The sequence below is a fragment of the Salmo trutta genome, chromosome 17 (genome assembly GCF_901001165.1).
Source record: "Salmo trutta chromosome 17, fSalTru1.1, whole genome shotgun sequence".
NCBI classification, from domain to species: Eukaryota; Metazoa; Chordata; class Actinopteri; order Salmoniformes; family Salmonidae; genus Salmo; species Salmo trutta.
In genome coordinates, this window is record NC_042973.1 from 24,065,766 (window position 1) to 24,079,662 (window position 13,897).

Here is a 13,897-nt window from a genome sequence, read left to right on the forward strand (position 1 = left end):
CGTGGCCTCCAACTGCTCTTAAATACAAGTAAAACTAAATACATGCTCTTCAACCGATCGCTGCCTGCACCTGCCCGCCAGTCCAGCATCACTACTCTGGACGGTTCTGACTTAGAATATGTGGACAACTACAAATTCCTAGGTGTCTGGTTAGACTGTAAACTCTCCTTCCAGACTCACATCAAACATCTCCAATCAAAAAGTTAAAGCTAGAATTGGCTTCCTATTTCTCAACAAAGCATCTTTCACTCATGCTGCCAAACATACCCTCGTAAAACTGACCATCCTACCGATCCTCGACTTCGGTGATGTCATTTACAAAATAGCCTCCAATACCCTACTCAACAAACTGGATGCAGTCTATCACAGTGCCATCCGTTTTGTCACCAAAGCCCCATATACTACCCACCACTGCGACCTGTACGCTCTCGTTGGCTGGCCCTCGCTTCATACTCGTCGCCAAACCCACTGGCTCCAGGTCATCTACAAGACCCTGCTAGGTAAAGTCCCCCCTTATCTCAGCTCACTGGTCACCATAGCAGCACCCACCTGTAGCACGCGCTCCAGCAGGTATATCTCTCTGTTCACCCCCAAAGCCAATTCCTCCTTTGGCCGTCTGTCCTTCCAGTTCTCTGCTGCCAATGACTGGAACGAACTACAAAAATCTCTGAAACTGGAAACACTTATCTCCCTCACTAGCTTTAAGCACCAGTTGTAAGAGCAGCTCACAAATCACTGCACCTGTACATAGCCCATCTATAATTTAGCCCAAACAACTACCTCTTCCCCTACTGTATTTATTTATTTTGCTCCTTTCCACCCCATTATTTCTATTTCTACTTTGCACTTTCTTCTACTACAAATCTACCATTCCAGTGTTTTACTTGCTATATTGTATTTACTTTGCCACCATGGCCTTTTTGCCTTTACCTCCCTTATCTCACCTCATTTGCTCACATTGTATATAGACTTATTTTTCTACTGTATTATTGACTGTATGTTTGTTTTACTCCATGTGTAACTCTGTGTTGTTTTATGTTGTCGAACTGCTTTATCTTGGCCAGGTCGCAATTGTAAATGAGAACTTGTTCTCAACTTGCCTACCTGGTTAACTAAAGGTGAAATAATTTTTTTTTTTTTAATTAAAAATTGTGTGTAGAATGACGAGGAAAAAAATATTTTATCCATTTTAGAATAAGGCTGTAACGTAACAAAATGTGGAACAAGTCAAGGGGTCTGATTACTTTCCGAATGCACTGTATGGTAGAGACATGGGGTTTGAACTATTGTTTTTCTTATTGAATTTTCTATTGAATGGACATATTTGTATAAACCTTGAATTAATTAATAATTTTATGGGTGAACTCCCTACAAACTAGCATCACTACATCTCTATCATCATGACAGTATGGGGTGTTTGTTAAGCCTCCATTCAGATGTGCTACAGACCTACTAAAAAGTATGAGGTGGACGTCATCTGAATTAATTTCATTTTTAGGGACTGTAACACTTTACTGGAGGTTTCACCTATTGAGCGAAGTTTCAGTTCAACCTGTAGAGCTCGTTACCCCTTAGAACTGCTGTATACTCACAGAGTATGTAGAGCAGGACTAGAGTTACCTTATTGTTATGTTCCAGTTTCTGTGTTGTTGTGGGTTTGTATGTGTCTATTTTAGGAAATGGCTTCTGGATTCCTAAAGCAGCAGATTGGTCGGCCCCATCGCTGATTAGAGCTCTGACCCCTACCCCTCGTCAGAGGATACAGCTGTTTCTTCAATTACCAACTCCTTTTCCAGCTTGATAAAAGCCAGCATTCATCAGTCAGAGAGCTACTTTTTATGTCCTGTGTTGGTTGTTGTGGCGGTCAGTGAACGTTTTTTTTAAATATTATTTTGTAGCTGCTCCTTCAGGGTGGAGGGGAACACACCTTGGGAGTGTTTAGGCAAGAGGCCTGAGGGCATACATAATACATAAAAATGTAATCTGTCTACGCACACTAGGTAAGACCTGGGCGGACCACCCCCTGTATTTTGGTTAGTGCGCCAGGTGGTGCTAAAGGGTAGGTTAGAAATAGGAAGGCAGGTAAGGTAGGAGAGGGGATTCCTTAACTTTTAACTTCTTTGCTTTGGTTCCCTACATTACTGTGTGTTAGGAAAAATAAATTCCCTGTAAATGGTATTTTTTCTGCATCTGTCATTATTCCCCACACCTCTCTTCACATACTTTTTTTCACTCCATGGGGAGTTGCATTCCCTCCTCCAAGAGGTGTACGTAACACTTACACTCACAGAGTAGGTAGAGCAAGCCTAGAGTTACTATATACTCACAGAGTAGGGAGAGCAGGCCTAGCGTTACTATATACTCACAGAGTAGGGAGAGCAGGCTTAGCGTTACTATATACTCACAGAGTAGGGAGAGCAGGCCTAGAGTTACTATATACTCACAGAGTAGGGAGAGCAGGCCTAGCGTTACTATATACTCACAGAGTAGGGAGAGCAGGCTTAGCGTTACTATATACTCACAGAGTAGGGAGAGCAGGACTAGCGTTACTATATACTCACAGAGTAGGGAGAGCAGGCTTAGCGTTACTATATACTCACAGAGTAGGGAGAGCAGGCCTAGAGTTACTATATACTCACAGAGTAGGGAGAGCAGGCTTAGCGTTACTATATACTCACAGAGTAGGGAGAGCAGGCCTAGCGTTACTATATACTCACAGAGTAGGGAGAGCAGGCCTAGCGTTACTATATACTCACAGAGTAGGGAGAGCAGGCTTAGCGTTACTATATACTCACAGAGTAGGGAGAGCAGGCCTAGCGTTACTATATACTCACAGAGTAGGGAGAGCAGGCTTAGCGTTACTATATACTCACAGAGTAGGGAGAGCAGGCTTAGCGTTACTATATACTCACAGAGTAGGGAGAGCAGGCCTAGCGTTACTATATACTCACAGAGTAGGGAGAGCAGGCTTAGCGTTACTATATACTCACAGAGTAGGGAGAGCAGGCTTAGCGTTACTATATACTCACAGAGTAGGGAGAGCAGGCTTAGCGTTACTATATACTCACAGAGTAGGGAGAGCAGGCCTAGAGTTACTATATACTCACAGAGTAGGGAGAGCAGGACTAGCGTTACTATATACTCACAGAGTAGGGAGAGCAGGTCTAGCGTTACTATATACTCACAGAGTAGGGAGAGCAGGCCTAGAGTTACTACATACTCACAGAGTAGGGAGAGCAGGACTAGTCCCAGCAGCAACATCAGGTTGGAGCGTACAGAGCCAGCACCACTGCAGTCCATTCTGTTTTTCTTACAGGTGCACACCTGGACCTTGATCTCGGTGCTGTTGGAGAGCGGGGGCAGGCCAGAGTCTGTCACCACCAGAGGCAGCTGGTAGTTGGCCTTCTTCATATTCTGTAGCAGCATGATCTGAGCATGTGTGTCTGAAACATATACCAGGCAATGAGGTTAACTTCTATGGGCTATGTGGGACGCTAGCGTCCCACCTGCGGGACACAGCCAGTGAAATATCAGGGCGGCAAATTCAAAAACAACAACATGTCATAATTCAACTTTCTCCAACATACAACTATTTTACACCATTTTAAAGATACACTTCTCCTTGATGTAACCACATTGTCCGATTTCAAAAAGGCTTTACAGCGAAAGCAAAACATTAGATTATGTTAGGAGAGTACATAGACAAAAATAATCACACAGCCATTTTCCAAGCAAGGACATGTGTCAATAAAACCCAAAACACAGCTAAATGAAGCACTAACCTTTGACGATCTTCATCAGATGACACTCCTAGGACATTATGTTACACAATACATGTACGTTTTGTTCGATAAAGTTCATATTTATATTCAAAAACAGCATTTTACATTGGCGAGTGATGTTCAGAAAATGTATTCCCACCAAAACGACCGGTGAATGTGCACATCAATTTACAAAAATACTCATCATAAACGTTGACAAAATATATAACAATTATTTAAAGAATTATATATGGACTACTCCTGGATGCAACCACTGTGTCAGATTTTAAAATAGCTTTACGGAGAAAGCAAATTTTTCAATATTCTGAGTACATAGCTCAGCCATCATAGCGAGCTATACAGACACCCGCCAAGTTCGGGGCAATCTAAACTCAGAATTAGTATTACAAATATTGTCTTACCTATGCTGATCTTCGTCAGAATGCATTCCCAGGACTGCTACTTCCACAAGAAATGTTGTTTTTGTTCGAAATCCTCCATATTTATGTCTAAATACCTCCGTTTTGTTCGTGCGTTCAGGTCACTATCCAAAGGCATACCGCGCGAGCGCGGTACCAGAGACGAAAAGTCAACATTTTCCATTACCGTACTTAGAAGCATGTCAGTAGATAGCAGCCTAGTGAGTGTGGTGTTCTGTAGACAGTAGCCGAGGGAGTGTTCTTTTCTGTAGGTAGCAGCCGTCTGAGTGTACTTTTCTGTAGGTAGCAGCCTAGTGAGTGTACTGTTCTGTACGTTGCAGCCCAGTGAGTGTACTGTTCTGTAGGATGCAGCCTAGTGTGTGTACTGTTCTGTAGGTAGAAGGCGAGTGAGTGTACTGTTCTGTAGGTAGCAGCCTAGTGATTTTACTGTTTTGTAGACAGCAGCCTAGTGAGTGTACTCTTCTGTAGATAGCAGCCTAGTGTATGTACTGTTCTGTACGTTGCAGCCTAGTTAGTGTACTGTTCTGTAGGATGCAGCCTAGTGAGTGTACTGTTATGTAGGTAGAAGGCTAGTGAGTGTACTGTTCTGTAGGTAGCAGCCTAGTGATTGTACTGTTTTGTAGATAGCAGTCTAGTGAGTGTACTATTCTGTAGATAGCAGCCTAGTGAGTGTACTGGTCTGTAGATAGCAGCCTAGTGATTGTACTGTTCTCTAAGTTGCAGCCTAGTGAGTGCCCTGTTCTGTAGACGGCAGCCCAGTGAGTGTCCTGTTCTGTAGATAGCAGCCCAGTGAGTGTACTGTTCTGTAGATGGCAGCCTAGTGAGTGTACTGTCCTGTAGGTAGCAGCCAAGTGAGTGTACTTTTCTGTAGTTAGCAGCCTAGTGAGTGTACTGTTCTGTAGATAGCAGCCTAGTGAGAGTACTGTTCTGTAGACGGCTGCCAAGTGAGTGTACTGTTCTGTAGATAGCAGCCTAGTGAGAGTACTGTTCTGTAGACGGCTGCCAAGTGAGTGTACTGTTCTGTAGATAGCAGCCCAGTGAGTGTACTGTTCTGTAGATGGCAGCCTAGTGAGTGTACTGTCCTGTAGGTAGCAGCCAAGTGAGTGTACTTTTCTGTAGTTAGCAGCCTAGTGAGTGTACTGTTCTGTAGATAGCAGCCTAGTGAGAGTACTGTTCTGTAGATGGCTGCCAAGTGAGTGTACTGTTCTGTAGATGGCAGCCTAGTGAGTGTACTGTCCTGTAGGTAGCAGCCAAGTGAGTGTACTTTTCTGTAGTTAGCAGCCTAGTGAGTGTACTGTTCTGTAGATAGCAGCCTAGTGAGAGTACTGTTCTGTAGACGGCTGCCAAGTGAGTGTACTGTTCTGTAGGTAGCAGCCTAGTGAGTGTACTGTTCTGTAGGTAGCAGCCTAGTGAGTGTACTGTTCTGTACGTAGCAGCCAAGTGAGTGTACTTTTTTGTAGAATGCAGCCTAGTGAGTGTACTGTTCTGTAGATAGCAGCCTAGTGAGTGTACTGTTCTGTAGACGGCTGCCAAGTGAGTGTACTGTTCTGTAGATAGCAGCCTAGTGATTGCACTGTTCTCTAAGTTGCAGCCTAGTGAGTGCCCTGTTCTGTAGACGGCAGCCAAGTGAGTGTCCTGTTCTGTAGATAGCAGCCTAGTGATTGTACTGTTCTGTAGGTAGCAGCCTTGTAAGTGTACTGTTCTGTAGATAGCAGCCCAGTGAGTGTACTGTTCTGTAGATGGCAGCCTAGTGAGTGTACTGTCCTGTAGGTAGCAGCCAAGTGAGTGTACTTTTCTGTAGTTAGCAGCCTAGTGAGTGTACTGTTCTGTAGACAGCAGCCTAGTGAGAGTACTGTTCTGTAGACGGCTGCCAAGTGAGTGTACTGTTCTGTAGATAGCAGCCTAGTGAGAGTACTGTTCTGTAGACGGCTGCCAAGTGAGTGTACTGTTCTGTAGGTAGCAGCCTCGTGATTGTACTGTTCTCTAAGTTGCAGCCTAGTGAGTGCCCTGTTCTGTAGACGGCAGCCTAGTGAGTGTCCTGTTCTGTAGATAGCAGCCTTGTGAGTGTACTCTTCTGTAGATAGCAGCCTAGTTAGTGTACTGTTCTGTAGATAGCAGCCTAGTGATTGTACTGTTCTGTACGTAGCAGACAAATGAGTGTACTGTTCTGTAGATAGCAGCCTAGTGAGTGTACTGTTCTGTAGATAGCAGCCTAGTGAGTGTACTGTTCTGTACGTAGCAGACAAATGAGTGTACTGTTCTGTAGATAGCAGCCTAGTGAGTGTACTGTTCTGTAGATAGCAGCCTAGTGAGTGTACTGTTCTGTAGATAGTAGCCTAGTGAGTGTACTGTTCTGTAGATAGCAGCCTAGTTAGTGTACTGTTCTGTAGATAGCAGCCTAGTTAGTGTACTGTTCTGTACGTAGCAGACAAATGAGTGTACTGTACTGCAGATGGCAGCCTACTGAGTGTACTGTTCTGTAGATAGTAGCCGAGGGAGTGCCTGTACCAGCCTAGTGAGTTTACTGTTCTGTAGGTAGCAGCCTAGTGAGTGTACTTTTCTGTAGGTAGCAGCCATGTGAGTGTACTTTTCTATGTTCTGTACATTGCAGCCTAGTGAGTGTACTGTTCTGTAGGTAGAAGCCTAGTGAGTGTACTGTTCTGTAGGTAGCAGCCTAGTTATTGTACTGTTTTGTAGATAGCAGCCTAGTGAGTGTACTATTCTGTAGATAGCAGCCTAGTGAGTGTACTGTTCTGTAGACGGCTGCCAAGTGAGTGTACTGTTCTGTAGATAGCAGCCTAGTGAGTGTACTGTTCTGTCGATGGCAGCCTAGTGAATGCCCTGTTCTGTAGATAGCAGCATAGTGAGTGTACTGTTCTGTAGGTAGCAGCCTAGTGAGTGTACTGTTCTGTAGATAGCAGCCCAGTGAGTGTACTGTTCTGTAGATGGCAGCCAAGTGAGTGTACTGTCCTGTAGGTAGCAGCCAAGTGAGTGTACTTTTCTGTAGTTAGCAGCCTAGTGAGTGTACTGTTCTGTAGATAGCAGCCCAGTGAGTGTACTGTTCTGTAGGTAGCAGCCTAGTGAGTGTACTGTTCTGTAGATAGCAGCCTAGTGAGTGTACTGTTCTGTAGGTAGCAGCCTAGTGAGTGTACTGTTCTGTAGGTAGCAGCCAAGTGAGTGTGCTGTTCTGTAGATAGCAGACAAATGTGTGTACTGTTCTGTAGATAGCAGCCTAGTGAGTGTACTGTTCTGTAGATAGTAGCCTAGTGAGTGTACTGTTCTGTAGATAGCAGCCTAGTTAGTGTACTGTTCTGTAGATAGCAGCCTAGTTAGTGTACTGTTCTGTACGTAGCAGACAAATGAGTGTACTGTACTGCAGATGGCAGCCTAGTGATTGTACTGTTCTGTAGATAGTAGCCTAGTGAGTGTACTGTTCTGTAGATAGCAGCCTAGTTAGTGTACTGTTCTGTAGATAGCAGCCTAGTTAGTGTACTGTTCTGTAGGTAGCAGACAAATGAGTGTACTGTACTGCAGATGGCAGCCTAGTGAGTGTACTGTTCTGTAGATAGTAGCCGAGGGAGTGTACTTTTCTATGTTCTGTACGTTGCAGCCTAGTGAGTGTACTGTTCTGTAGGTAGCAGCCTAGTGATTGTACTGTTTTGTAGATAGCAGCCTAGTGAGTGTACTGTAGATAGCAGCCTAGTGTATGTACTGTTCTGTACGTTGCAGCATAGTTAGTGTACTGTTCTGTAGGTAGCAGCCTAGTGATTGTACTGTTTTGTAGATAGCAGCCTAGTGAGTGTACTATTCTGTAGATAGCAACCTAGTGGGTGTACTGGTCTGTAGATAGCAGCCTGGTGAGCGTACTGTTCTGTAGATAGCAGCCTCGTGATTGTACTGTTCTCTAACTTGCAGCCTAGTGAAGTGTACTGTTCTGTAGACGGCAGCCTAGTGAGTGTCCTGTTCTGTAGGTAGCAGCCAAATGAGTGTACTTTTCTGTAGATAGCAGCCTAGTGAGTGTAATGTTCTGTAGATAGCAGCCTAGTGAGTGTACTGTTCTGTAGACGGCTGCCATGTGAGTGTACTGTTCTGTAGGTAGAAGGCTAGTGAGTGTACTGTTCTGTAGGTAGCAGCCTAGTGAGTGTACTGTTCTGTAGATATTAGCCCAGTGAGTGTACTGTTCTGTAGATGGCAGCCTAGTGAGTGTACTGTCCTGTAGGTAGCAGCCAAGTGAGTGTACTTTTCTGTAGTTAGCAGCCTAGTGAGTGTACTGTTCTGTAGATAGCAGCCTAGTGAGAGTACTGTTCTGTAGACGGCTGCCAAGTGAGTGTAATGTTCTGTAGATATCAGCCTAGTGAGTGTACTGTTCTGTAGATAGCAGCCTAGTGAGTGTACTGTTCTGTAGACGGCTGCAAAGTGAGTGTACTGTTCTGTAGGTAGCAGCCTCGTGATTGTACTGTTCTCTAAGTTGCAGCCTAGTGAGTGCACTGTTCTGTAGACGGCAGCCTACTGAGTGTCCTGTTCTGTAGATAGCAGCCTAGTGATTGTACTGTTCTGTAGATAGCAGCCTAGTGAGTGTACTGTTCTGTTGATAGCAACCTAATGAGTGTACAGTTCTGTAGGTAGCAGCCTATTGAGTGTACTATTCTGTACGTAGCTGCCTAGTGAGTGTACTGTTCTGTAGATGGCAGCCTAGTGAGTACTGTTCTGTAGGTAGCAGCCGTCTGAGTGTACTTTTCTGTAGGTAGCAGCCTAGTGAGTGTACTGTTCTGTACGTTGCAGCCCAGTGAGTGTACTGTTCTGTAGGATGCAGCCTAGTGTGTGTACTGTTCTGTAGGTAGAAGGCGAGTGAGTGTACTGTTCTGTAGGTAGCAGCCTAGTGATTTTACTGTTTTGTAGACAGCAGCCTAGTGAGTGTACTGTTCTGTAGATAGCAGCCTAGTGTATGTACTGTTCTGTACGTTGCAGCCTAGTTAGTGTACTGTTCTGTAGGATGCAGCCTAGTGAGTGTACTGTTATGTAGGTAGAAGGCTAGTGAGTGTACTGTTCTGTAGGTAGCAGCCTAGTGATTGTACTGTTTTGTAGATAGCAGTCTAGTGAGTGTACTATTCTGTAGATAGCAGCCTAGTGAGTGTACTGGTCTGTAGATAGCAGCCTAGTGATTGTACTGTTCTCTAAGTTGCAGCCTAGTGAGTGCCCTGTTCTGTAGACGGCAGCCCAGTGAGTGTCCTGTTCTGTAGATAGCAGCCCAGTGAGTGTACTGTTCTGTAGATGGCAGCCTAGTGAGTGTACTGTCCTGTAGGTAGCAGCCAAGTGAGTGTACTTTTCTGTAGTTAGCAGCCTAGTGAGTGTACTGTTCTGTAGATAGCAGCCTAGTGAGAGTACTGTTCTGTAGACGGCTGCCAAGTGAGTGTACTGTTCTGTAGATAGCAGCCTAGTGAGAGTACTGTTCTGTAGACGGCTGCCAAGTGAGTGTACTGTTCTGTAGATAGCAGCCCAGTGAGTGTACTGTTCTGTAGATGGCAGCCTAGTGAGTGTACTGTCCTGTAGGTAGCAGCCAAGTGAGTGTACTTTTCTGTAGTTAGCAGCCTAGTGAGTGTACTGTTCTGTAGATAGCAGCCTAGTGAGAGTACTGTTCTGTAGATGGCTGCCAAGTGAGTGTACTGTTCTGTAGATGGCAGCCTAGTGAGTGTACTGTCCTGTAGGTAGCAGCCAAGTGAGTGTACTTTTCTGTAGTTAGCAGCCTAGTGAGTGTACTGTTCTGTAGATAGCAGCCTAGTGAGAGTACTGTTCTGTAGACGGCTGCCAAGTGAGTGTACTGTTCTGTAGGTAGCAGCCTAGTGAGTGTACTGTTCTGTAGGTAGCAGCCTAGTGAGTGTACTGTTCTGTACGTAGCAGCCAAGTGAGTGTACTTTTTTGTAGAATGCAGCCTAGTGAGTGTACTGTTCTGTAGATAGCAGCCTAGTGAGTGTACTGTTCTGTAGACGGCTGCCAAGTGAGTGTACTGTTCTGTAGATAGCAGCCTAGTGATTGTACTGTTCTGTAGGTAGCAGCCTTGTAAGTGTACTGTTCTGTAGATAGCAGCCCAGTGAGTGTACTGTTCTGTAGATGGCAGCCTAGTGAGTGTACTGTCCTGTAGGTAGCAGCCAAGTGAGTGTACTTTTCTGTAGTTAGCAGCCTAGTGAGTGTACTGTTCTGTAGACAGCAGCCTAGTGAGAGTACTGTTCTGTAGACGGCTGCCAAGTGAGTGTACTGTTCTGTAGATAGCAGCCTAGTGAGAGTACTGTTCTGTAGACGGCTGCCAAGTGAGTGTACTGTTCTGTAGGTAGCAGCCTCGTGATTGTACTGTTCTCTAAGTTGCAGCCTAGTGAGTGCCCTGTTCTGTAGACGGCAGCCTAGTGAGTGTCCTGTTCTGTAGATAGCAGCCTTGTGAGTGTACTCTTCTGTAGATAGCAGCCTAGTTAGTGTACTGTTCTGTAGATAGCAGCCTAGTGATTGTACTGTTCTGTACGTAGCAGACAAATGAGTGTACTGTTCTGTAGATAGCAGCCTAGTGAGTGTACTGTTCTGTAGATAGCAGCCTAGTGAGTGTACTGTTCTGTACGTAGCAGACAAATGAGTGTACTGTTCTGTAGATAGCAGCCTAGTGAGTGTACTGTTCTGTAGATAGCAGCCTAGTGAGTGTACTGTTCTGTAGATAGTAGCCTAGTGAGTGTACTGTTCTGTAGATAGCAGCCTAGTTAGTGTACTGTTCTGTAGATAGCAGCCTAGTTAGTGTACTGTTCTGTACGTAGCAGACAAATGAGTGTACTGTACTGCAGATGGCAGCCTACTGAGTGTACTGTTCTGTAGATAGTAGCCGAGGGAGTGCCTGTACCAGCCTAGTGAGTTTACTGTTCTGTAGGTAGCAGCCTAGTGAGTGTACTTTTCTGTAGGTAGCAGCCATGTGAGTGTACTTTTCTATGTTCTGTACATTGCAGCCTAGTGAGTGTACTGTTCTGTAGGTAGAAGCCTAGTGAGTGTACTGTTCTGTAGGTAGCAGCCTAGTTATTGTACTGTTTTGTAGATAGCAGCCTAGTGAGTGTACTATTCTGTAGATAGCAGCCTAGTGAGTGTACTGTTCTGTAGACGGCTGCCAAGTGAGTGTACTGTTCTGTAGATAGCAGCCTAGTGAGTGTACTGTTCTGTCGATGGCAGCCTAGTGAATGCCCTGTTCTGTAGATAGCAGCATAGTGAGTGTACTGTTCTGTAGGTAGCAGCCTAGTGAGTGTACTGTTCTGTAGATAGCAGCCCAGTGAGTGTACTGTTCTGTAGATGGCAGCCAAGTGAGTGTACTGTCCTGTAGGTAGCAGCCAAGTGAGTGTACTTTTCTGTAGTTAGCAGCCTAGTGAGTGTACTGTTCTGTAGATAGCAGCACAGTGAGTGTACTGTTCTGTAGGTAGCAGCCTAGTGAGTGTACTGTTCTGTAGATAGCAGCCTAGTGAGTGTACTGTTCTGTAGGTAGCAGCCTAGTGAGTGTACTGTTCTGTAGGTAGCAGCCAAGTGAGTGTGCTGTTCTGTAGATAGCAGACAAATGTGTGTACTGTTCTGTAGATAGCAGCCTAGTGAGTGTACTGTTCTGTAGATAGTAGCCTAGTGAGTGTACTGTTCTGTAGATAGCAGCCTAGTTAGTGTACTGTTCTGTAGATAGCAGCCTAGTTAGTGTACTGTTCTGTACGTAGCAGACAAATGAGTGTACTGTACTGCAGATGGCAGCCTAGTGATTGTACTGTTCTGTAGATAGTAGCCTAGTGAGTGTACTGTTCTGTAGATAGCAGCCTAGTTAGTGTACTGTTCTGTAGATAGCAGCCTAGTTAGTGTACTGTTCTGTAGGTAGCAGACAAATGAGTGTACTGTACTGCAGATGGCAGCCTAGTGAGTGTACTGTTCTGTAGATAGTAGCCGAGGGAGTGTACTTTTCTATGTTCTGTACGTTGCAGCCTAGTGAGTGTACTGTTCTGTAGGTAGCAGCCTAGTGATTGTACTGTTTTGTAGATAGCAGCCTAGTGAGTGTACTGTAGATAGCAGCCTAGTGTATGTACTGTTCTGTACGTTGCAGCATAGTTAGTGTACTGTTCTGTAGGTAGCAGCCTAGTGATTGTACTGTTTTGTAGATAGCAGCCTAGTGAGTGTACTATTCTGTAGATAGCAACCTAGTGGGTGTACTGGTCTGTAGATAGCAGCCTGGTGAGCGTACTGTTCTGTAGATAGCAGCCTCGTGATTGTACTGTTCTCTAACTTGCAGCCTAGTGAAGTGTACTGTTCTGTAGACGGCAGCCTAGTGAGTGTCCTGTTCTGTAGGTAGCAGCCAAATGAGTGTACTTTTCTGTAGATAGCAGCCTAGTGAGTGTAATGTTCTGTAGATAGCAGCCTAGTGAGTGTACTGTTCTGTAGACGGCTGCCAAGTGAGTGTACTGTTCTGTAGGTAGAAGGCTAGTGAGTGTACTGTTCTGTAGGTAGCAGCCTAGTGAGTGTACTGTTCTGTAGATATTAGCCCAGTGAGTGTACTGTTCTGTAGATGGCAGCCTAGTGAGTGTACTGTCCTGTAGGTAGCAGCCAAGTGAGTGTACTTTTCTGTAGTTAGCAGCCTAGTGAGTGTACTGTTCTGTAGATAGCAGCCTAGTGAGAGTACTGTTCTGTAGACGGCTGCCAAGTGAGTGTAATGTTCTGTAGATATCAGCCTAGTGAGTGTACTGTTCTGTAGATAGCAGCCTAGTGAGTGTACTGTTCTGTAGACGGCTGCAAAGTGAGTGTACTGTTCTGTAGGTAGCAGCCTCGTGATTGTACTGTTCTCTAAGTTGCAGCCTAGTGAGTGCACTGTTCTGTAGACGGCAGCCTACTGAGTGTCCTGTTCTGTAGATAGCAGCCTAGTGATTGTACTGTTCTGTAGATAGCAGCCTAGTGAGTGTACTGTTCTGTTGATAGCAACCTAATGAGTGTACAGTTCTGTAGGTAGCAGCCTATTGAGTGTACTATTCTGTACGTAGCTGCCTAGTGAGTGTACTGTTCTGTAGATGGCAGCCTAGTGAGTACTGTTCTGTAGGTAGCAGCCAAGTGAGTGTACTTTTCTGTAGATAGCAGCCTAGTGAGTGTACTATTCTGTAGATAGCAGCCTAGTGAGTGTACTGTTCTGTAGATAGCAGCCTAGTTAGTGTACTGTTCTGTAGATAGCAGCCTAGTTAGTGTACTGTTCTGTACGTAGCAGACAAATGAGTGTACTGTACTGCAGATGGCAGCCTACTGAGTGTACTGTTCTGTAGATAGTAGCCGAGGGAGTGCCTGTACCAGCCTAGTGAGTTTACTGTTCTGTAGGTAGCAGCCTAGTGAGTGTACTTTTCTGTAGGTAGCAGCCATGTGAGTGTACTTTTCTATGTTCTGTACATTGCAGCCTAGTGAGTGTACTGTTCTGTAGGTAGAAGCCTAGTGAGTGTACTGTTCTGTAGGTAGCAGCCTAGTTATTGTACTGTTTTGTAGATAGCAGCCTAGTGAGTGTACTATTCTGTAGATAGCAGCCTAGTGAGTGTACTGTTCTGTAGACGGCTGCCAAGTGAGTGTACTGTTCTGTAGATAGCAGCCTAGTGAGTGTACTGTTCTGTCGATGGCAGCCTAGTGAATGCCCTGTTCTGTAGATAGCAGCATAGTGAGTGTACTGTTCTG

At 45.0% G+C, this 13,897-nt stretch overlaps 1 protein-coding gene across 4 annotated transcripts in view; it reads right to left on the reverse strand.

Annotated features, from left to right (window-relative positions):
• Positions 1-13,897, reverse strand: part of LOC115151918 (cadherin-13) — a 684,830-nt gene that overhangs the window by 15,166 nt on the left and 655,767 nt on the right. For all 4 annotated transcript variants that reach the window (XM_029696266.1, XM_029696265.1, XM_029696268.1 and 1 more), the window contains one exon: positions 3,225-3,443. In XM_029696266.1, coding sequence (XP_029552126.1) covers positions 3,225-3,443 — 219 coding nt within the window. The remainder of the gene's footprint in view (positions 1-3,224; positions 3,444-13,897) is intronic.